At 39.0% G+C, this 24,663-nt stretch overlaps 1 protein-coding gene across 2 annotated transcripts in view; it reads right to left on the bottom strand.

Annotated features, from left to right (window-relative positions):
* The window catches only part of ascc3 (activating signal cointegrator 1 complex subunit 3), a 153,874-nt gene that overhangs the window by 61,606 nt on the left and 67,605 nt on the right, over positions 1 to 24,663 (bottom strand). For both annotated transcript variants that reach the window (XM_058393115.1, XM_058393122.1), the window contains exons 11-13: positions 20,341 to 20,505; positions 11,861 to 12,037; positions 7,691 to 7,762 (exon numbers count right to left, since the gene is read on the bottom strand). In XM_058393115.1, the coding sequence (XP_058249098.1) occupies positions 7,691 to 7,762; positions 11,861 to 12,037; positions 20,341 to 20,505 (414 nt within the window). The remainder of the gene's footprint in view (positions 1 to 7,690; positions 7,763 to 11,860; positions 12,038 to 20,340; positions 20,506 to 24,663) is intronic.

The following is a 24,663-nucleotide window of genomic DNA, read 5'->3' on the forward strand; positions in this document are numbered from 1 at the left end:
TAGGCCTTTTTTTTTCATCCCGTCCATCCATTCTCTAAAGCGCTCATCCTACTGGGTCATGGGGAACCTGGAGCTTATCCCAGGAGACTTAGGGCGCAAGGCATGGTACACCCTGGACAGGATGTCAGTCCACAGCAGGGCACTCTATATCTCTCTCGCTCTCTTTTTTCCCCCTACTTGTCTCTACAGCACTCCAGCAGTATGTCACAATACAGAGATCTTAAAAATGACGTCTGATTCAACGCAGAGTACATATCCAGTACTCCCTGGGTTTGATTCTGAGAATTAAAACAGCTGGAGAGCAGCTCTGTACAGCTGCAGTATGCAGTCAGCAGTGTACAACTGCAGCAGAATAAGGAGGTCAGATCACCTTGGTTTTAGCAATTCCCAAAAAGCCTGAGTGCTGCAGGCTGATATAATGAACTGTGTCTTTACCTTGATGAAAAAGCCTAGAAGTCACAGGGAAATATTGGACTACCACAGTCTACTCAAGGACACTCAGTGCCCTGAAACACAACATAATACCAGACTGAGTCACTCGCATGTTCTGAGAAGCAAAAGCAAGCAGATACATACTAAAAATCTAGAGTAATGAGCAATTTATTTATGGTATTTGTCCACGTATAAAATAAAAAAGCTCGGATTCGAAGTCAACCATGCAGAGAAACTATATTATCTCCTCTAACTGCTTATGAGAAGACTTCCACTGTGTAGAGTTTCTCTATGATGAAAGTCAAATGTGGCCTTGAACACTAGAATCTGATGAACCTAAATCTATCAGGAACACTACAGTACCCCCTTTCTCTCAGAACATCCAGTTCTTTGTGGGATAGATTGGGACAGATTTGTGGCATTAAAGGGAATGTACATGGATGCAGATAAACCATGTCATTCAAACGATACTTCATTGGCACACAGTGAGTCGGGAAAAAACATCAACCTTATTACAACGCCACAACCAGCCTGAATTGTTAATACAAGGCATGCTGGGTCAGTTGATTCATGCTGCTGAAGCCAAATACTCCTTCACGTCACAGCAGAAATCAAGATTTATTCTTCCACTGTGGAATTTGGGTGAGTCTGTGCCCACTGTAGCCAAAGATTAGAAGTAGAGTCCCATGTGGTCCTTTGCTATTGTTGTTCATCCACCTCAAGGTTCAAATTGTTGTGCATTCTGAGATGCTTTTCTGCTCACCATGATTGTAAAGAGTGTTTATACGAGTTACTATAGACTGAATGAGTGAAAAATGTGAGTTAGAAATTAAAATCTGACAAAAAACAGCTAACTTGCTTTTCAGCTAATAGCTAAGCTCTTTCAACATTCAAAAAACATAAACGCATACTGCTTATTGCGCTCTTCTTACTTCTCCTATTTCTTTCTTCTTTTCGATTTTAAAAAATAGCTAGAAAAAGGTCCAGGAACCTTTGCAACAAATGTTATTTAGTGGGTTGTTTTTATCATGTCGAAGCCTTTAGGGAGTAAAGGCTCAAGCTGTTACTGAAATCTTCCTGAAGCTTATTAATGCTCTGTCTGCCGGTCCAGGTCTCAACAGAGGAGCTAAAGGGGGTATTTCATAAAGAAAATTCCATCCATCATATGCCCAGATGAAATTAATATATGTCACCGGCAGTTCTGACAATTTAATATCAAGCTGAGAGAGTAGCTTCTCTCTATGGCGCTATGGCAGCATGCCTAGAAATCACAAATATACTGCAGATCCACATAACAGCCCCAGCTGCTTAAAGCAGAACTCAATCAGTGTCTTCTTAATACAGGATAGATATACTCGTTTATAGTGCCATGGTGTACATGGCTGGATACTGAATTCAGTGAAATTCTAATAGATTTTCCCACTTCACACATGGTCACGAGTGTCCTAATCAGAATATGTGTGAAAAAGCAGTTCAGTTGTACATGCAGTGAAAATGCAGATACTTTTTAAAAGCTCACTTGACACAGGCTTAGATCAGCAAGAGGCTGAAATGTTTGCTTTATTTTACAGGTATAATGTAGCTTGATATATAGGGTCATTAGTGATATTTACAGAATTTTAAATAGTGACAAGAAATCAGTTTAGCAAATCGGGTGCATTTTTTAAAAGGTACAGGGTTTTGGATTTTTGTCAAATAATAAAAAAAAAGTTTTTGAGTTGCCAAGGAAATTCTGCATTATGGAGAGAGACAGGGCTGCTGGGCAGGAATTTTTGAAGCACAGGTTATACAACAACTCGAGTATATTTTACATCATCATACCCAAAAGAATTATGGTCAAGGATCCGCTTGCTGTTAAATTTCCAGCATGGCATCAGCTTGCTGAACATCTCTGTGTTCTGATCCTGATTTACATTTACGGCACTTAGCAGACGCCCTAATCCAGATCGACTTATGTTTTATCTCATTTATACAACTGAGCAACTGAGGGTTAAGGGCCTTGCTCAGGGCCAGCAGTGGCAGCCTGGTGGACCTGGGACTCAAAAACTGACTCAAAAACATCTGATCAATAGTCCAGTGCCTTCACCACATCCTCTCCCATGCCTGATTAACGAACGTTAGGTCGAGGCATCAGTCAGGTCACAATCACAGAGCACTGAAATCACAATAAAGTACAACACAGCCCGAGCTAACCATAGAATGCTAGATAAAAACAAGCCCTTGCTAAAGGAAAGAAAGAGTTCAATTATTTATCTAGTACTCTCTAAATCATGAGATTAATCCTTAATGAGAAGCTCGCAATATTAAGTTTGGGCAACAGAGACAAACTCCTAAAGCTTATATATTGCAGATTTATGGCACATTTGTGTCAACCTTGAGGTTTACGAGCAAAATGTGGCCTGTTGCCTTGTTTCATTCGGTCTATAGATATTTGATAATAATATTAAAACAATGCATAGTGCACTACTGCTTAACATTTTCATACTAGATTGAACTTACAGCAGATCCATAGCATAGTTTCTGCCCTCATTCCCACTCACGCCACTGTACAGTGTGGGTGGACTCACATATCACGGCGCTGAAATACATCAACACATCCGGTACAATCAGTCTCATATTCAAATCACGAATGTATCGTCCAGTGTAGGGTTGAGAAAACAAACGCTAACGGAAGCCAAGACAATTCAGATGGGAGACGTAGGATATGTATGTTCTTTAAATATATGATACAATTCTGTGTGAGTTTTTAATTCTCGTTCTTACCAGTATCCATTTGCAATATAGGAAAAACAAATATAGCTGTTATAAGACGTTGCACAATTAATTATTTTCAGTACTAAACTAACAGGACACACAAATTAAACCAAACCAAACAAAGCAAAGCAAAGCAAAGCAAAGCAAAGCAAAGCAAAGCAAAGCAAGAACAAACAAACAAACAAACAAACAAATAAATAAATAAATAAATAAATGTAAAACAAAAAAATGAAATGAAATAAAAAAAAAAGAAATGAAATAAAATAGTGGACTACTTTACCACTTTTTCCATAGTGAATTCAGTGCTAAACGTATACTTTACTCTTATTCGTATCAAAATATTAAAGCAAAATCCCGCATTTCCCAGTGTAGTCTTACATAACATGAAGCTGACTGCAAAATGTTTCATCTTGTGTAAAATATTACATTAAGACTGCTTTTTAACCATCTGTCTGCATTCCTTTACCGTCTGTCTCGCTGCTTTTACCATCTCCATGACTAGTCCACATCCTCACAGTGAGGTAACCATGACTATATATTATTAAACCCTTTATTAAATGATTTCACTTTATAGCTCATACAGATGAAGAGTTTCTGCTTGGTTTTGTGAGGTTATTAGTGTTAGCTAAGAGAAGAAATAATCAGCTGTCATGGCTAGTGTATGGTCTTTTCAAAACCTGGGCAGAATTTGTATTGGACACTGGTATAATTACATAAATTACATAAACATTTAAAAAAAAAAATCATATTAAACCTTTAAACTAATTCTTCAGTGCTAGCATCGTATGTATTGAGTGTTGTTGGGCATAATGTGCTGGCTGTGTTATGAAAAGCATGAACTGTTCCACTAAACAGATGGTGTAAATAAGCAGGCTGTAAATATAGTGCAGATTTTGTTCGATGCTGAGAAATTCATATCTTATGATCTCCTGCCCTGTCTCAGTTTAGCCTCTCTAGCTATATGGCTTACTTTACCACCTTCATCTTCTCCCTTCACTGATTTTTTTTTAGACAATGGTATTCAGGTAGCATTAATGCTAATTAAATGAATTAACTGCAACAGTGATCACTCTGTTGTGGGGCCATAGTGCTGAAAGCAAATGTTCATTACTTCATATTGGCAATCATTCCCTTTTAATAGCTACAGGCCAAGAGTCAAGGATGCAATATGCAGTTTCAGAGTTATTAAGGATTTACGTGATGATGTGCTGATGCGTGCTCTGTGGCCAGAACACTGTAATTCAAAAGTACTTTAATCCTATAACCTAAAGGACTAGACTTTCTCTTTTCGTGAGTCCCTGCATAGAAACGAAGTGAGATTTAAAACATTGATCACGTGAAAACGCTCACAGTTCGATTGTGGAGGCTGTGTTATCACAAGTTTTCATCACTACGGACTATTGAGCATTTTTAAAATTGAAAAATGATTGAGTATTGACTGTCATGCAAGAGGCTAATGCGCTAAGCGTCCGTGTGTGTGTGTGTGTGTGTGTAGGGGGACACAGGAAGCTCATTACTGTGAGCAGATGGGCAGAATAAGAGAGGGCTGAATTCACAGCTTTTCCTGTCCCTTTTGAGTTTGTTAGTGTGGGAGATAAAAAGACATAAGGGGCAAGCAGACATGCATGTACACACAAGCAGACAAATAACACACACACACACGAGTGTGATTTAGCATTTTTTAAGTTCATTTTTTTGTATTCCACAGTTAATAAGGATTAGCAGTGTGGTATGTTAGCTGTTATGTCTGTTGAAGTGCATGATGTGGGTTTCTAGTGATTAACACAAGTACTGTCAAGTGACAGCAATGTTTGATCATAACTATTAAATAGGGAGCAAAGCAGAGATTCTTTAAGGCATTGCAGATCTGCACTGACTGATGCTACATCGATGTACAAAACAAAACTGTTGCAGAATTTACACAGTGCACGATTTGCCTGAAAGGACACCTTCTGAGATTCAGTCTCAGAGATGTGTGATGCAGGTAATGCCAGCTGGAGGTTAACTAATGACACGTCACTCAGTTTCTGCTGCTAGGCATGCTCTCACATGGATTCCCCCAAAGCTCTGCACTTCTCAAAAACAGAAAGAAGTCGTTCTTCCTAAAGACTGTGAAGCTCATACAGATCGTCTGTTCAACACGCTTGGTACAGTTTATCTTTATACTATATAGCTGTAGAAGAGTAATGATTTATAATCCCACTCTCCAGTGTCACCCAGAAGAGGATGAGTTCCCTTTCGAGTCTGGTTCCTCTCAAGATTTCTATCTCAAGTCGTGCCAGGGTTTTTCCTCGCCTCTGTCGCCTCTGGTTTGCTTCTTATGAATCTAAATCTACATCCAGATTTCTGCGAAACTGCTTTGGGACAATGTCTACTAAAAGGAACAGGATCACTTTTTAATTATATATTTAACTACTTAATTAAAACTTAAAAATATGAAGAATAGGTAGAATTGCACGTTAAGTGACAAAAAAGTTTAAAAACACATTATGACAGAGTTATGTGAGGCACTGAACTGAGGATGGTAACTATCGGTCTAGAGAGACTACGAAAGATAAAAGACAATTATTTTCATGTCAGACACTAGAGCCCTTTATTCTGCTTTGTAGAAAACTGTTTTATAATTCTACTTCTATTACAACAACAACACAGCCTCCTCTCTCAGTTAAATACAAAATGCCAAACTGTACCAAAGACCCAAGCCAGGCACATAACATCGGTTAAGCATGTGTGGGTGTGCGTGTGGTGGTCCAGGAAAAACTGTTGAATGTCAAACAGCGCAAATAAAATCAATAGATAGATAGATAGATAGATAGATAGATAGATAGATAGATAGATAGATAGATAGATAGATAGATAGATAGATAGATAGATAGATAGATAGATAGATAGATAGATAGATAGATAGATAGATAGATAGATAGATAGATAGATAGATAGATAATATATTATACTAAAATAAAATAAAAAATAAAATAAAATAAAATAAATCAGGTATGGGCCAAACTTTGTTTTTCTGCCTATTACATTGTTTGTCATTGTAAAAATAAATAAATAAATAAAATAAAATTATTACTGATATAATTATAAATAAGAACAACTATATTTCAACAATGTGTATATTTTTGCAATGATGATACTGGGTAAGAAGCTAGTTTAACAAGCACAGTGGTAAAAATAGTCATCAGTGTTCTGCCTAAATCTGTCGAAAACCTTGCTAGCTAAGTGTGATTTCCTCACAGAGTGAATGTCATGCTTTGATAGTTATGTGCAATAGCAAAATGAAGATGAGCCTCGGTCACATTTATGGCGTTTGGGGGATGCCTTTATTCAGAGCGAATTATAGAAATGAAAGGACATTACACTTTAAATGTATCCAATTTATTCAGCTGAGCAGTCGAGAGTTAAGGGCCTTGCTCATGAGTCCAGCAGTGGCAGCTTGGTGGTGCTTTGAACTCATGACCTTCTGATCAGTAGCCCAATGCCTTTCACCCCTGAGATACCGCGTCCTGGTCCTAAACCTAATCAGCTCTGTTTGCAATTAAATACTGAGTGCGTGTCAGGAAGGAAATATTTCAGTTCAGGACTGCCAAAAGCCTTCAGGACATTGCAGTAGGACATATATTGAAGCAGAAGGATTTTCCCAGACTGGTTAAGTTCTTTATTTTTATTCAAATCTATATTGTGCGCAAACATGCTAGACAAAATAGGATCGAGCATGCACCTTGGAAATGGAGTCATTATTTATGTTATCTGCTGAGTTCTCAAGCTGTCAGAATGACCACAACAAACACGCTTACTGTGTACTTCTGTTCTAGAGAGATACACACAACGTTTTAAGTCATCCCGTCACTCACTGGCATAAATGTATGTGCGCGCTGAATTGTTACGTTCTTCACAGGTCACCTGCTTTCAAACCATAAACTTAAAAAAAAAAAAAAAAAAAAAAAAAGAACGGCTTTATTGCAGCCCACCATTCATTTGACAACAATCAGCTTCATGATTATAGTTTGGGTGGAAGAGAATTGGCAGTGACTGACACTGGAGAGAAATCTGAGAAAACAGAGAATCTTGAATCAAGCAGGAGGAATAAGTGAGTGAGCAGCAATTATAATTCTCTGGGCATGGATGTGGTGTTTAAGCATCTTTCAGTTTAGTGATTTGTGCGTCTCTGAAACTGAGTAAGAGGCATGAGTCACAAACTGCCCCGGAGTGGAGAAGTCTGAGATGCTAAAGGAACAGGATGAGCCACTCTGGATCTGATTTAATAAGTCATTATCAGAATTTTGGACTCTTGCAGTGGACATATCCAGACTCCAGGGCTTTTTATTCTTTTCAGATGAAACTATATTAAGCTGCCAAGAAATGGACTTTGTGTATGGAGTTTTTTCTCCTATTCTCATCAGGGAAACCTGCATGAATAAACAGTCCTTAGAACATGTGACTTTCAAACTGTGGTTAATGATGGCATTAGGGGAAACACACACACACACACACACAATACCTGATGTCCAGCTTTAATCTGCTCCAGTACTTTGTTGTAGCAAACCTCTTCCATGTCATGCAGCTGCTGGATCTGAACACGACACACAGAATACACAGATGTAGCTTTGCACTGTAACATAAAATCTTTCACACACCTCATATAGCTCATGCCTCATATCATATCTAATATCACATATCTTATCTCTCTCATATCACCCATTTATTATATATCCTATCTCTCTCATATCTCATCTCTCATAGATCATATATCTATCATATCTCTTGTCTCATATCTCATCTCTCTCATATCACTCTCATATCACTCACATATCATATATCTCATCTCTTTCATTTACCATATATATTTCATTTCTCTAATATCACTCACATATATATCTCATCTCTCTCATATCACTCATTTCTCATATATTTCATTTCTCTCATATCACTAACATATCATATATCTCATCTCTCTCATATCACTCATTAATCATATACATCTCATCTCTCTCGTATCACTCATTTCTCATATATTTCATTTCTCCCATATCACTCATATATCATATATCTATCATATCTCTCGTCTCATATATCTCATCTCTCTCATATATCTTATCTCTCACATTTATCATATACACTATATTGCCAAAAGTATTCGCTCACCTGCCTTGACTCGCATATGAACTTAAGTGACATCCCATTCCTAATCCATAGGGTTCAATATGACGTCGGCCCACCCTTTGCAGCTATAACAGCTTCAACTCTTCTGGGAAGGCTGTCCACAAGGTTTAGGAGTGTGTTTATGGGAATTTTTGAACATTCTTCCAGAAGCGCATTTGTGATGTCACACACTGATGTTGGACGAGAAGGTCTGGCTCTCAGTCTCTGCTCTAATTCATACCAAAGGTGTTCTATCAGGTTGAGGTCAGGACTCTGTGCAGGCCAGTCAAGTTCATCCACACCAGACTCTGTCATCCATGTCTTTATGGACCTTGCTTTGTGCACTGGTGCACAGTCATGTTGGAAGAGGAAGGGGCCAGCTCCAAACTGTTCCCACAAAGTTGGGAGCATGGAATTGTCCAAAATGTCTTGGTATGCTGAAGCATTCAGAGTTCCTTTCACTGGAACTAAGGGGCCAAGCCCAGCTCCTGAAAAACAACCCCACACCATAATCCCCCCTCCACCAAACTTTACACTTGGCACAATGCAGTCAGACAAGTACCGTTCTCCTGGCAACCGCCAAACCCAGACTCGTCCATCAGATTGCCAGATGGAGAAGCGCGATTGGTCACTCCAGAGAACACGTCTCCACTGCTCTAGAGTCCAGTGGTGGCGTGCTTTACACCACTGCATCCGACGCTTGGCATTGCACTTGGTGATGTATGGCTTGGATGCAGCTGCCGGCCATGGAAACCCATTCCATGAAGCTCTCTGCGCACTGTTCTTGAGCTAATCTGAAGGCCACATGAAGTTTGGAGGTCTGTAGCGATTGACTCTGCAGAAAGTTGGCGACCTCTTCACACTATGCGCCTCAGCATCCGCTGACCCCGCTCCATCAGTTTACGTGGCCTACCACTTCGTGGCTGATTTGCTGTCGTTCCCAAACACTTCCACGTTCTTATAATACAGCTGACAGTTGACTGTGGAATATTTAGGAGCGAGGAAATTTCACGACTGGATTTGTTGCACAGGTGGCATCCTATCACAGTTCCACGCTGGAATTCACTGAGCTCCTGAGAGCGACCCATTCTTTCACAAATGTTTGTAAAAACAGTCTGCATGCCTAGGTGCTTGATTTTATACACCTGTGGCCATGGAAGTGATTGGAACACCTGATTCTGATTATTTGGATGGGTGAGCGAATACTTTTGGCAATATAGTGTATATCTCATCTCTCTCATATCACCCACATATCATATCTCATCTCTCTCATATCACTCATTTATCATATACATCTCATTTCTCTCATATAACTCACGTGTCATATATCTCATCTCTCTCATATCACTCATTTATCATATACATCTCATCTCTCTCATATCGCTCACATATATATCTCATTTCTCTCATATATCTTATCTCTCACATTTATCATATATATCTCATCTCTCTCATATCACTCACATATCATATATCTCATCTCTCTCATATCACTCATTTATCATATACATCTCATCTCTCTCATATCACTCAAATATCATATATCTCATCTCTCTCATATCACTCATATATCTTACCTCTCACATTTATCATATATATCTCATCTCTCTCATATCACTCAAATATCATATCTCATCTCTCTCATATCACTCACATATCTTATCTCTCACATTTATCATATATATCTCATCTCTCTCATATCACTCACATATCATATATCTCATCTCTCTCATATCACTCACATATATATCTCATCTCTCTCATATCACTCATTTATCATATACATCTCATTTCTCTCATATAACTCATGTATCATATATCTCATCTCTCTCATATATCTTACCTCTCACATTTATCATATATATCTCATCTCTCTCATATCACTCAAATATCATATATCTCATCTCTCTCATATCACTCACATATCATATATCTCATCTCTCTCATATCACTCACATATATATCTCATCTCTCTCATATCACTCATTTATCATATACATCTCATCTCTCTCATATAACTCACATATCATATATCTCATCTCTCTCATATCACTCATTTATCATATACATCTCATTTCTCTCATATAACTCACATGTCATATATCTCATCTCTCTCATATCACTCATTTATCATATACATCTCATCTCTCTCATATCGCTCACATATATATCTCATTTCTCTCATATATCTTATCTCTCACATTTATCATATATATCTCATCTCTCTCATATCACTCACATATATATCTCATCTCTCTCATATCACTCATTTATCATATACATCTCATCTCTCTCATATCACTCAAATATCATATATCTCATCTCTCTCATATCACTCATACATCTTATCTCTCACATTTATCATATATATCTCATCTCTCTCATATCACTCAAATATCATATATCTCATCTCTCTCATATCACTCACATATATATCTCATCTCTCTCATATCACTCATTTATCATATACATCTCATTTCTCTCATATAACTCATGTATCATATATCTCATCTCTCATATATCTTACCTCTCACATTTATCATATATATCTCACCTCTCTCATATCACTCACATATCATATATCTCATCTCTCTCATATCACTCATTTATCATATACATCTCATTTCTCTCATATAATTCACGTATCATATATCTCATCTCTCTCATATCACTCATTTATCATATACATCTCATCTCTCTCATATCGCTCACATATATATCTCATCTCTCTCATATATCTTATCTCTCACATTTATCATATATCTCATCTCTCTCATATCACTCAAATATCATATCTCTCATATCACTCATACATCATATATCTCATCTCTCTCATATAACTCATATCTTATCTCTCACATTTATCATATATATCTCATCTCTCTCATATCACTCAAATATCATATATCTCATCTCTCTCATATCACTCACATATCATATATCTCATCTCTCTCATATCATTCATACATCATATATCTCATCTTTTGTCATATATCTTAAAATCCACCCATCCATCCAATCACGTATGGGTCTAACTGGCTTTTCCAATAATTTTAAAAAATCTTGTCAGCCATTTTCCCCTTATAACTACATTTGTATTTAATATTTTTGCCCAATGACAGCTAAGTAGAACATGCACTGTTAGATTTTATTTACATTAATGAACTCCAAACATTATTTGGCACTTCTATGCATTATTCAAACAGGAAAACTGAGTCAACACAAGAGTACAGCCCAAAACAATAATGCTGTTAGGAATGTGGCAGGGCCTCCACAGTGTATTCGCTAATACCAGAGAGTTCAAAACACTTATACCGTTGTCAGTCACTGCAGAGTCCTACGCTGAATGGTTCATTTGCTATATGTTTTTAGGGAGGAAAAAGTTTTTTTGTTATATATTTGAGTGATAATGCAGAGATGGAGTTAAAGTGCAGAGCACCTATGCTAAGTGTGTGAAAGCTGGCAGGTCTGTTGTCATGACATTGTGTTTCATTAGGACGGTGTGTAAAAACCGCTATTCACAGTTTACCTTGTTTGTAGTCTTAATTCCAACGAAGGTTTGTCCGAGAGGAACAGGACGAAAGCGGCCGTCGAAGAAGAACAGGCCGATGTACGGGTTCACATGCAGGAATGATGCCACGTCCAAGTAATTAGGCAGCGTAGCAGACAGGCCCAGGATGCGAATCATGCTCTGAGTTGACTCCACCTGCACAAATAAACAATGTAGCACCACTCTTCCAATGGAAAGACAGATTTTTTGAAAACACTGGAATTTACACTGCATTCAAATACAGACAGGTAGAGCAAGGAACAGGCTGTTACTCAGTATAGCCCAAGAATGATGAAATAGCCCATAGCTTTATTTTGACTGTTGAGTAGCTCATTACATGCTTTACATTTTATTAAAATATCCTACTCCATCATTACAGATCTAATTAGGAATATGAATAGCAGATAGGCTGACACTAGTCAGAATTTATTGAGCCACTCACTTATCAACAGATGTATTTTATTCACTGACTGACTCAATGAAGCAAATATGACCAGCACACAGTGTGACACCAAGTACAGCATTCTGCATTTCAAATGACCAGTAATGAATGAAAGAAAGAGAAACGGACATGCACAGATATAAAAGAGGGAACGGAGAGAAAGAGACAGTGTGTGTGGTGTGTGTATGACAGAGAGCGCTCTGTCCCTCCTGTTGTGTACTTGACAGAGGAGATTGGTTAGACTTTTAATATGATGCACTAGCTGTCTTAGTAATCTAGATATCTCACTACCTACAGGTACAAAGCAAAGCACAAGCACTCTGAAGTTCTGCCTATCTGGCACTGAGAATGAGAAACATCACAATAAAACAAGCCACTGTAACAATACAGCACAGACCATTTCCACTAGATTCGTCTTATCACTACTGATCATCTACCTATCAGCTGAGAGCAGCGATCACCTTTACCACCTCAAACGCAAATTCCTACGCTCTTGAGCCGTCTTTAAGCATCAGGTGAGTTTCCGAACGGATTTAAGGTGTAAAGCTTTTTCATCAGTGACAGAAGAAATCCTTATTAAGACAGCTGCATTGAGTAAGAGCTGCAGCTTTGTCACGTTTTTTATTCGATTCAAGGCAATTCACTAGCACTCAAATGCACTTAATAATAATAATAATAATAATAGTAATAATAGTAATAATAATAGTAATAATAATAATAATAATAATAATAATAATAATAATAATAATAATAATAATAATAATAATAATAATAATAATAATAACACTCTCCCTTGATGTTATTTTCATATTTAGAATATTACCAGAAAGCACAAACCATCATTCCAATACTATTTAATGTACTTTACCTTGGCACAAAATGAAGGACACTTTTACAGTGTGTCCTCTATTTCAAAATAAAAAAGAAAGTGTGGCTTGTCTTCATAAACAGCTTTGCTGAAAGCATTTTTATGTCTGAAAGGAAGCATTAATGATCCTCAGAGGAAATCTTGCCCCATGCTGAGGATTTGAAAAAAGGGCAGGGTATAAAATAAAATATGCTTATTGCCCGATTAACACTAATCGCTTGATAACCACTAATTTACATATTAATTATTCGTCCCAATCTGGCATGATCAACTTCTGCCAAACATAGACGCTGACGACAAGGTGTTCAAGTTCATTTTAAAGCAGGACTTTGTAACTTTGGTCCTCTAAACTTGCCGAGAACGATTTTTCACTGCCCTTTCTCGTGGATCTGATGATTATATACGGGCAGTAGATATTCAAGGACTATTCGTAATATCCGTAATTAGAGAGCAAAGTGTCACTATGTGCTGTATATCACTTTCTCCTCAGTTGTAAACAGCAATGTGAATGTAATAGGTCTAGCCATTAGCTTTAAGACTGGCAAGTAGCAGTATATATTATAAGTATGAGTTGAAATGGAAGAGAAAGAAGGTAGCACAGGAAAGCAGACTGACCACAGTGTAGTACTGTACTGCATGCTGAGAGGGGAGATGCAGTGAATGATTTTTCTCAAGAAATAATGATAAGAATGCAGAACATAAAGCATAAACATTAATCTGATTTACTGATGCAGAAGTTTGAACATTGCCTGAAAATGTGTGCTCAATGTCAACTTTATCAGCTACACCTAACACTTATCTACACGCATGGACCGTTTTCTCTGGAAAACCAACCACCTAGATGAACTTTGCACAAAATAATTGCTGAGCATAGCAGCTGTGCTTGCATGAGTCAAACCCAAATTAACCAAAATGATTGAAAAAAAGATTCATTTTAATAATATTAATAAACATTTATATTGCATGTTGTCATGTTTACTGGTTTTTGACAATGGTGCAGTCATGTGAGTTAGCTAACTGCCAACTGCAGTTTGGCAAAACATTATAATTGAGCACAAAAAAAAAAAAACTTTATAAGATGACCCGATCAAGGACTTGGGGGGGGGGGGAATCCATCCTTACAGCATAAGCTCTAAAAGGTAAAGACCTATGCTTGTATTTTATTTTTAAGGGTTTCATTTAGTCTAGTTTTATTGAGGCTTTTGTTCAAAGGGCCATATGGCTGATGTTCATAAATCTATGTATAGAACAGTGTGCTGTGTGGGCTAAGTAAAGGTTTTTTATTCAGACACTTTGTGGTAAACAGCACACAAGCTGCATGTCAAGACTACAGACTCTAACATCTCAAGAAGAATAAAATGGCTTCTGTATAATCAAGTCGGAAAAAAAAGTTCTCTAGATATACAGAGCATGTTTTTCTGTGTCACTGAATCATTGGGGAACATCGCTAAAGTGATGCAAAAAAAAAAAAAAAAAAAAAAAAAAATGGAGAAAAGTCTGACATTACCTGCCTGAGCTATGAAATGCACACCACTCTGACCAACTACTGCCCACACAGACAAAGCTGAGTTTTGTATTTGGAAAGAACTAGAACATATCATTAGACCAGTAGTTGTACAACAACAAGCACTTTCTACATGGCCTACTAGTGGAACAAGAAGCTAGGTGAGTCTGAGAAAGTGGCAAATATCATAAAGCTTGTGACGGTTTCAGAGTGTGTATCCTGTGCTGGAGGAGTGGGCGCCATGAATGACAGAATCCAGCAGCTTCAGCTAGCACAGCCAAAATAAGTGCCATGCTTCACTGACTCTAAAACAGATAGAGATCCACAAGAAGATTGAGGTGCCACACTGATCTAAATGAATTCCAGCACAGAGAATCGTCTAGATTTTATAAGATACTACGCACGTTATACATCAGGTTTGTTTTCTGTCCTTAAAGGTAAAATGGTGCTCATCACTTAGCGTAGTTTCCCCTCTCATCCATCTTTTATTGATAAGGCCACATTTTTCTACTTCTGCAGGCAAAGTCTTGCTTAATAAGCATGATCTCAATAATTTAAAGATAAGAAAAAAAGGTATTGAGGTTTTGGATTTGATTCTGAGCCCAAAACACAGTGTAAAACATCGAAAGGCTGATTTCTGCAGTGTTTCCAGACCTGCAACAACAACTAGATGCATGTTTGGTGGTCTGGGAAAACCAGCTGAATTCTGGAAAATAGCCAAACATGACAATAAGTTGAGTTTTAACCTAAATTGCTTTTGCCACCTAGAATAGATGTTGACAACTTCCACTCTAAGAAGACAAAAATATCTTTCATCAATCCAGCAAGGAAATGCTTTTATTAACTTTCTAAACCCACCTAGACTTTCTGCAAAGATTTGGAGAGGGAAAGGGGGATTATGGAGTGGATAATACCTGTACATCATTGTCACCATAGTGACCATGTTTCCTCACACAAAGACTGAAGGGAAAAATATGTCTTCTTTTTCCAGTGAACAGTTTGTTTGGCTAGATTCAGATCTTACAATATTAGTTCCAAATTTGCTCAACGGTTTACTAGATAATTGAATGTTGTTAACGGTCAACTGCCTATTACTCAAAAAACTTTAACAGATGTTAGCTTAAATCATACACTATATAGCCAAAAGCTTGTAGAAACCTAACCATCACACCCATACGTGCTTGCTGAACATCCCATTCCAGATTGAATCCTCCCTTGCTGATATAATAGCCTCCGCTCTTCTGGGAAGGCTTTTCCACTAGATTTTGGAACATGGCTGTGGGAATTTTCTCATTCATCCACTACAGCATTAGGGAGGTCAGGAAACTCAGCATTCCGCCTCATTCCACAGGTGTTCAGTGGGATTGAGGACAGGGCTTTGCACAGATCCCTCTTCCACAAGCAAAACGTCTTTCTGGACCTCAATTTGTGCACTGTGGCATTGACATACTGGAGCATGTTCGGTTCCTTAATTCCAATGAAGGAAAATCTAAATTCTACAGCAAAGACATTCATGACAACTGTGTACTTCATACCTTATGGCAACAAGTTTGGGTCTATAAATTGATGTGATGAAACTTCTACTCATATATTGTAAGTTATTTTTATTTATTTATTTTTAATAGAATTAATTTTGATGTCCTCTTCTAGTCACAATCCACTCCTGTACAAATTAATAGACTACCCTCTTGTGAAAGCTACAAGCCAGAATATCACTGTTATACCTTGCCCTCCAAAAGTAATGAACGACAAGACCAGTTCCTTTTTTTTCTGATATAAATTGAGATACTATTGATTTAAGATTAAAATAATGAATATGAAATGACTGATCAGAATTTCAGCTTTCATTTCCATATATATCTAAATGGTTAAATAAGAAATTGGAACCTTTTGCTTGAACCTACCCATTTTTCCAGTGCTGAAAATGTGACAGTTTCTTATTGTCCTGGTGTGCACTGTTAAACTGACTGTTTAAAGAATAAACAGCTCTGAATATCTACTCTTGATATAAGCACTTGGTTTCACCAGTGAAGACTGTATTTGTTGTTTAAAAAGGATAAACCAACATAAAGACCAGTGAGCTGTCTATAGAAGAAAAGCCAGTTGTTTTAAAGCTGGGAAAGAGGGAAAATATATCAGAGTCTCTGCATAAGCACTAGTCATAGCCAATAGAGCTATTTAGTCCTGAAAAAGTCCTGAAAAAGAATAAAACCACTGGTCCACTAACAACTAGAGATGATACTGGACAGGAAAGGAAAACACAGCAACTGGTGACAGAAACATAGCAAAAGCAGTGAAGAAAAAACCCAAAACACCAGTCAGTGACATCACCAACACCAACCACAGGGCAGGGGTGAAGGTATCACAAGCCACCATTCAAAGAAAACTTCAAGATGATAAATACAGTGTCCATACCACAAGGTGCAAACAGCAGGAAGAATCAGGGCTGGACAAAAGTCCAGGAACCAAAATTAACCTTTACCAAAGTGATGGTAAGGCCAAAGTGTGGATAAAGAAAGGATCTGCTCTTGATCCAAAACATGTCAGCTCATCGGTCACGCTTGTTGGCAGTACTGTCATGGCTTGGGCGTGCATGGCTGCTTCTGGAACAGGATCACTAATCTTTATTGATGTAATTCAGGATGGTAGCAGCAGAATGTATTCAGACATCTACAGAAACATTCTGTCTCCCAATTTACAGAGAAATGCATCCAAACTAATTGTGAGGAACTTCATCATTTAGCAAGAGACTGATCCAAAACACACTGCCAACACAACAGAGGAGTGAAAGTATTCAGATTGGCCAAGTCAATCACCAGACTCAACTGAGCATACATTTCACCTCCTGAAAATTGGCTGATCTGCCATTGAAGCTGCCATGATCTGAGTAGTTTGACACACTTCGATGTAAATATCAGGAAATGAAAGCTGCAATTCTCATATTTAACATTTGATCTGAACACAAATGGCTTCAGTGTGTAGCAAAAACAAAATAATTGGTCTTGTTCCAATACTTTTGGACGGTATATTGTTTTGCTTTTCCTACTTTTATTCTGATAAACGTCTAATTCAGGGACAATTAATAAAAAGCTAACTGAACGATCTCAAACAAAATGAAACGCATGAAACGCTCTCGTAAGCTCGACTGATTGCCTACAACAGTGTTTATCTGTTCTAGCACCTCCATCAAGAGCTTTTGCTCTTGTCTGTTCATTCATGTTAGTCTCTTTCATTCCCATTGTCCTCACCTGTTTATCTCTCCTTCTCTCTCATAAAAAAACCCTCTGGAATTACAAAAGAATTGTTTTGTACTTTGAACGGAGAAAAAGGAAGGACACGGCTCTGCTGAGGAACTCCGTCGCCAAGAGGGCTGTCTCCTTCCACAATACCTCTTTAGCTCTTTTATTAATTTCCTCCTTGAGACTGACACCTGACTGCAGCTCGGCGGAACGGAACACGGATACGGGATAGTCGGGAACGCAGGCTCACATCTCTCTGCCTGTCAGGATTTGCATAATCATACTAATATCCCAAACGGCCAGACTGATTCCTGTAAGGGGGCCTGCCAATCATCATCAGCGCAGCTCTGTCACTCACACAGCATAATCATGCAGCAGAGAGTGCACAAACATCCATGCGTGCACACACACACACACACACACACACACACACACACACACACACACACACACACACTAGAGAACTATTCAGTAAACAAGATGTATAATCGAATCTCAAACTTATGATCGTGAGTCATAATATCAGGATCACAATAAAATTTCACGGACAAATAATATCATTTATACATTATTATATATTTAACCAAACAGGTAACTATAAATAACAAAGGTGTAATGAAGGGGCGTTTTCTATTGCATTGCATGAATCGATACAAGGCTCGATTCAGTCCAGTCTGCATATTGCTCAATACATTCCCCAGACTGCAATAAACAATTCAATCCCACATGCCCCCTCTGCAAAGTAACTTCCCCTTTATCTCAAATCAGTAAAGCTTATAGGCATTGTAAAAAAATAATGCACAAAGAAAACACTAACAGACACAAACACACACACACACAGACGGCATTTCCCAGTTACAGTCTAGTTTGGAGTATACAGACAGTTTAAAACAAGACTTTTGAGCTACAGAGATCTCAGTGTCACTTAAGCCATGTCTACTTGGAGGTCACACCAGCAGGGTTGCCAAGGTCATGGATTTAAAGCTAAATGGAACTGTTTTGAAATGAGACTCTGGGTGGTAAAATTAAGTCCATTAACATTCAAACACTGAAAAAGAGAAGAAAAAAAATGCATCATTCTTTCCCAAAGCCTGAATTCTTTTGCCTGAACAATTTCAGGTGCATTTGCAAGGTGTTTGAACAGACCTGGCAACCCCGCACATAAGTAATGTAAAAAGCCATGTAAAATGTTAAAAAAAGCAACATTACCTTCTATCTTTCATTCTTTCTTTCTCTTCTTTCTTTTATTCTTTCCATCCTTTCCTTCTTTCTGTCCATCCTTCCTTTCTTTCTTTCGTCCTTTCCTTCCTTTCCTTCTTTCTGTCCATCCTTCCTTTCTTTCTTTCTTTCTTTCGTCCTTTACTTTTTTCTTTCCTTATCCTCTTCTTCCTTCCCTTCTTTCATTCTTTCCTTCCCTTCTTTCAGTCTTCCTTCCCTACTTTCATTCTTTCCTTCCCTTTTTTCATTGATTCCTTCCCATCTTTCATACTTTCCTTCCCTTCTTTCATTCTTCCTTCCCTTCTTTCCATCTCTTCTTTCATACTTTCCTTCCCTTCTTTCATTCTTCCTTCCCTTCTTTCCATCTCTTCTTTCATACTTTCCTTCCCTTCTTTCATTCTTCCTTCCCTTCTTTCATTCCCTTCTTTCTGTCCTTCTTTCTGTCCTTCCTTCTTTCTTTCTGTCCTTCCTTCTTTCTTTCTGTCCTTCCTTCCTTCCTTCTGTCCTTCCTTCCTTCCTTCTGTCCTTCCTTCCTTCCTTCTGTCCTTCCTTCCTTCCGTCCTTCCTTCCTTCCGTCCTTCCTTCTTTCCGTCCGTCCTTCTTTCCGTCCGTCCTTCCTTCCTTCCTTCCGTCCGTCCGTCCTTCCTTCCTTCTGTCCTTCCTTCCTTCCTTTCATTCATTCCTCCCCTTCTTTCATTCTTTCCTTCCATTTTTTCATTCTTTCCATCCCTTATTTCATACTTTCCTTCCCTTCTTTCATTCTTTCCTTCTTTCTGTCCTTCCCTTCTTTCATTCTTTCTGTCCTTCCTTCTTTCTTTTCTTTTTTCCTTTATCCTTTCCTTCCTTCCCTCCTTCCCTTCCTTCCTTCCTTCCCTATTTCCTTCCCTTCCTTTCTGTCTTTCTTACTTTTTCTTCCGTCCTTTCCTCCTTCCTTTCTTTCATTCGTTTGTTCTTACTTTATTTGCTTCTAAGACTCTTGATGGATCACACAGATAATCATTATTAATGTAAGACTGAATGTATGAATTAATTAAAAGTTGAAACCTTGTAGTAAGACACCAGTCTATCATATAAAAGTTGCATTTTTGAGTATTGTTACGCAACTCAATGCAAGCCATCACTCTTGGTGAAATAAAACTGCTGGCAGTGTGAGTGCAGCATTACATAGATGGCATTCCGGATGCTCACCTGCCGCAGCGTCCTGGCCACCAGACTCTCCAAGACAGGTCCTCTGTCCTCATGCAGCAGGTGCACCTCATCCAAGATAAGCAAGCGAACAATTTGGGACAGAGCCACATCTCCAACACTTTTCCTCGTCACCACATCCCACTTCTCCGGAGTCGTCACCAACATCTGCAAGAGATAAGCAGAACGTCAATCAAAAGGTGTTGACCACGGTTTGGGGAGCATGCTGGATCCTGTCCAGAGGAACCTTTAAGCTATTGTTTCATCCTACGATTATCAGCCGGATGTCGGGTTAGAATAGAGCTTTTGAGAAACTCCTTGAGGACTGCTACAAATAAACCTGAAGATAATCATGCAATGTTGCCAGAAATGGCTTCTGAATGAGAGACGCACAAAAACCTCATATCATACGAGGCAACTTTTCACAGACATGTCGGAAGGGAATGAAACACAATCGAGTTTTATCTCAAGAATTTTATCTACAGTGGTTTCACACTTATGTCACACATCTTAGGAAAGCATAAGTATTTAATACCCATCTCCTACACTTATTGCAAGGCAATTAAACAACATTTTAGGCAGAAAAGCACAACAATTCCTAATTTATAGCCCACAAGTTTGCCAACATGTCAGAGAGTGTGGAAATCCCTGTTAAACACTTTCACTAAAAGCAGTTCATTAAATCCTCTCTAGTTTGCATTTAAATCAATCTGCCTGGCCATTAGAGACTGGCGCCGGAACAGAAAGTGCGCCTCTGCCGTTAATTAGACTGCCGCTAATCTAAATGGAAGCCCTGGCACCCAGGTAGCCGTGCCAGAGTGCTCACTTTAATTACAGTACAAAGCCAAAGAAAGAGAATGTATAGGACTTCATAAAGGCTAAGCATTGTTTTTATCCAGCAAGCTGGCATTGAAGCACTTTGCCTGATGGAGTGCAAGTTTTCTTGGCAAGAGGAAAAAAACGCACAGAGAACAATGAGGTAGATGCTCTGCTTTAATCCGAAAGTAATCGCCAAACATTACAGCAAGGATGTGTTCTGGGTTTCTGGCATGTTTTCTGGGGACTAGCCTGAGGAGGAAGGATGTGTAGTCCTACTGAGGGGAGCAGCAAGGGGGGGGGTGGGGGGGGCAGTACGTTTTTGATACAGTTCACTCACAGATCACTTGTCTATGGTAGAAACTGTAGGAGCTTGGGGGAGAGGTGGAGAGACTCTGAGGGAAAAAAAAGGTTTACTATATATCTTCCTAGTCAAAGAAAAATGTCCAGAAATTAAAGAATGTGTGAATTTACTAGCCTACATCTGCTTAAGTAAACCTGATGAGTGACACGTGCTTCCCCAAGTGCCTGGCACTTTCTGTAAAACCCTGGACACTACATTTTCTCCATCAACAGGCTTGACATTTCTGAACATGAAGACCGAAACAGCTGTCAATCATTCCAGATACATATGCTGATTGGCTTGAAGGTCAGCAGATCTGGGGGTGTGTCCACTACAGGGCACAGGACGTATTATCGTCATCAGAGGCAGTGATGAACGCAGGTTTGTGTAGAGATTTGTGTGGTCAGGTCTCCCCAACACAAAAACAACAACAACAACAACATTACATCTCTTAATTAATTTATTCCTCTGTGAAGCTGCCACCACAACAAGAAACCTGCCACTCTGTTATCAAGCAAATGGCAAATATTTACCCTGGGCCAGAGGAAGACATGTGCGCCTTCATACACACACACACACACACACACACTTGCGCGCACCTGACACTGCTGCCAAATGCTTGCCCAGCCTGCCCACTGTTTCTATGGCAACCATAATCAGCCTTTTAGAGTGGGCAGAGAGCGAGAGCGCGAGAGCGAGAGCGAGAGCGCGAGAGAGAGAGAGAGAGAGAGAGAGAGAGAAACAGGGAGTTGTTTTGCTGGTAGCAATGAACTGATGCTTTGTAAAGACAATGCATAAGCAAAAAGGAAAAACCCATTCAAATGACAGATTAACTGTCTTTGAGGGGAAAAAAGCCTACAACATCAGAGAGATAGATCGCAGAAGAGAGGAGAAAAGAGAGGCAAGAAAAACCAACATCTGAAACATGAAATGCACATCGCTATCTTGTAATCTAGTTTTTCTTTGGGAGTATCCATGGCATTCACATAGCTTTCTCTAACAAGAGCTGTATGGTAACGCTTGCTTCATCACCAAAAGCCCTTTGTCGTTCCGAGCAGGCCACGCTTCAACCCTTTCACTCAATTTAGCACTCATGGTACTAATCAAGCTATCAGATATACAATGAATCTTCCACATCACAGATGGCAGGCATTCATTCCTTCACTGGCACGAGGCATCTTTTTCATGACTTTTTCTCCAGCCATTCTGGGACCATTTCCTTTCCCTAACTCACTTACTCCATCTTCCTCATTCCTGCACCCTGACAGTCAGCCCCTTACTATTTGAAAGATCGTGGACTCTTCTTTCAGTCAGCTTATGGTTTGTTGTATTTTGTTCACACACAAAGCATTAAAGAACCAAACAGCTCCCACGAGTTCACATGAAATGGGGAAGAAAGACAAATCAATGCATTAAAAAAAAACAAAAAAAAAAAACACCAAACAAAACAAAACACAGGAGTCAAGTGCAGTTCAGCTCAGAAGTGTTTCACCTCTGTCTCAACTTCACTGAAGGGAATGTGGCCCAGGGCTTTGGAAAGTCAGTCTGGCAGCTGTTCAAAACATGCTCGATCCAGAGAGCAGCTTCAGTCCTGGAGAGAGCTGCTCTCTGAGCTGAACCTGTACACGAACATGTTGCTTCCAGAGCCTGTAGGTCAAATATATATATATAGATACACACACAAGTGTGTATGCGCACCCAACACACACACATACACACACGAACAGCAACACTGGTGGCAGGTGTGAGGCAGAGTATTTTCACTGTTTCTCCATCACATCAAATTTGATGTGAAAACCATGTCCAATTTCCTCCGCTGGAAAGGGCTGCTGCAAAGAGCGCAGCTCTGCATGCTGCATGTGTCCTCCTTCTACACAGAGAAGCATTGTTTACTAGCTCCACAGAGCAGGTGGGGGAGGGAGGAGGGCTCAAGAGCAAAACAGTGAGCAAAGGAGACAGTAGGTTACTGTTCATGCCCTAACTCGGAGTCTCATTACAGACAGCGTGTATGAATACAGCAAGAAAAAAGAAAAAAAAGAAGAGGCATACAGGGCAAGGCCAGCCTACACTGACTCATATCCTTACTTCACTCACAGAAGAAGGGAAGCAAGTAATATATCGCCTTTTTTTGGTTTACTTTCATCTAACAGTTATGAAGTACAGGAGATTTCCTCCTGTAGTACAAGAGACTACAGACCATTCTCTGCATTCTGATGCTGTGACACTGCACCGGCTTGGGACATAACCTTGGTGATTGGGACGTAACCTTTTCCATCTCGGATATAATCTCGTTTTAAGGGATTTCGAGATGAACGCTTGAGACTGACATCAATTTCTCCTTTCTCTCTTTCCATCATCCATTACGTTGTTGCAGATACACTGATGATATTATTTTTTAAAGATCCATTGAGAATCTTTCAAAAAAAAAAAATCACAGTATACCCAATTTAATCTTAGAGACCACTTCCACATTAATTTGTATTTGTGCAACATGCTGTAATTCGATTGCTTAGAAGAAAACCCTTTTCCTTCTACACTTTCTTTTTTTTTTTAAGACTTGATTGTATTTCAATCTAAATGCAAGCCTGCCTCATTGACAGCACAAACTCAGTCATCAAATAAGCAAGACATTTGTATCACCATGTGTCCACTGTATGAGGCATTTTACAGTAGAACAGTTTCTATGGTAACAAGAAAATGAGAGAAAAGGCTGAAACCCAAGTGCTGGAGACTGACAAGCTCTCAGGGAGGGAGGGAGAGAGAGAGAGAGAGAGAGAGAGAGAGACAGAGAGAGAGAGAGAGAGAGAGAGAGGTGGGGGTGAGACAGAGAGAGAGAGAGAGATGGGGAAACAGAGACAAGGACAGATATATATTTAAAAAAAAAAAAAAGAGCAGTAGAAGTGAAAGAAAGGACATAGTCGATGGAAGCTCTGTTAGGCTGTACCCTGCTACTTGTCCTCAGTGAAGCTGGACGATGATCTCCACTGATCAATATCTAATGATCACCTTCATCAGCTCAATAAGGCATGACTCATGCCTGATGTTTCCGATGCCCTTCTGATTAACCGAGCAAAGCGTGCGGATTCTGTTAGTCTGAAAAAGGCACTCTGAGCACTATTAAGAAAATAAATAAAAATAGGCCTTCATATTCAAGACAAGTGCAAGGA

Source organism: Hemibagrus wyckioides, linkage group LG01 (assembly GCF_019097595.1).
Source record: "Hemibagrus wyckioides isolate EC202008001 linkage group LG01, SWU_Hwy_1.0, whole genome shotgun sequence".
In the NCBI taxonomy this organism is placed as follows: domain Eukaryota; kingdom Metazoa; phylum Chordata; class Actinopteri; order Siluriformes; family Bagridae; genus Hemibagrus; species Hemibagrus wyckioides.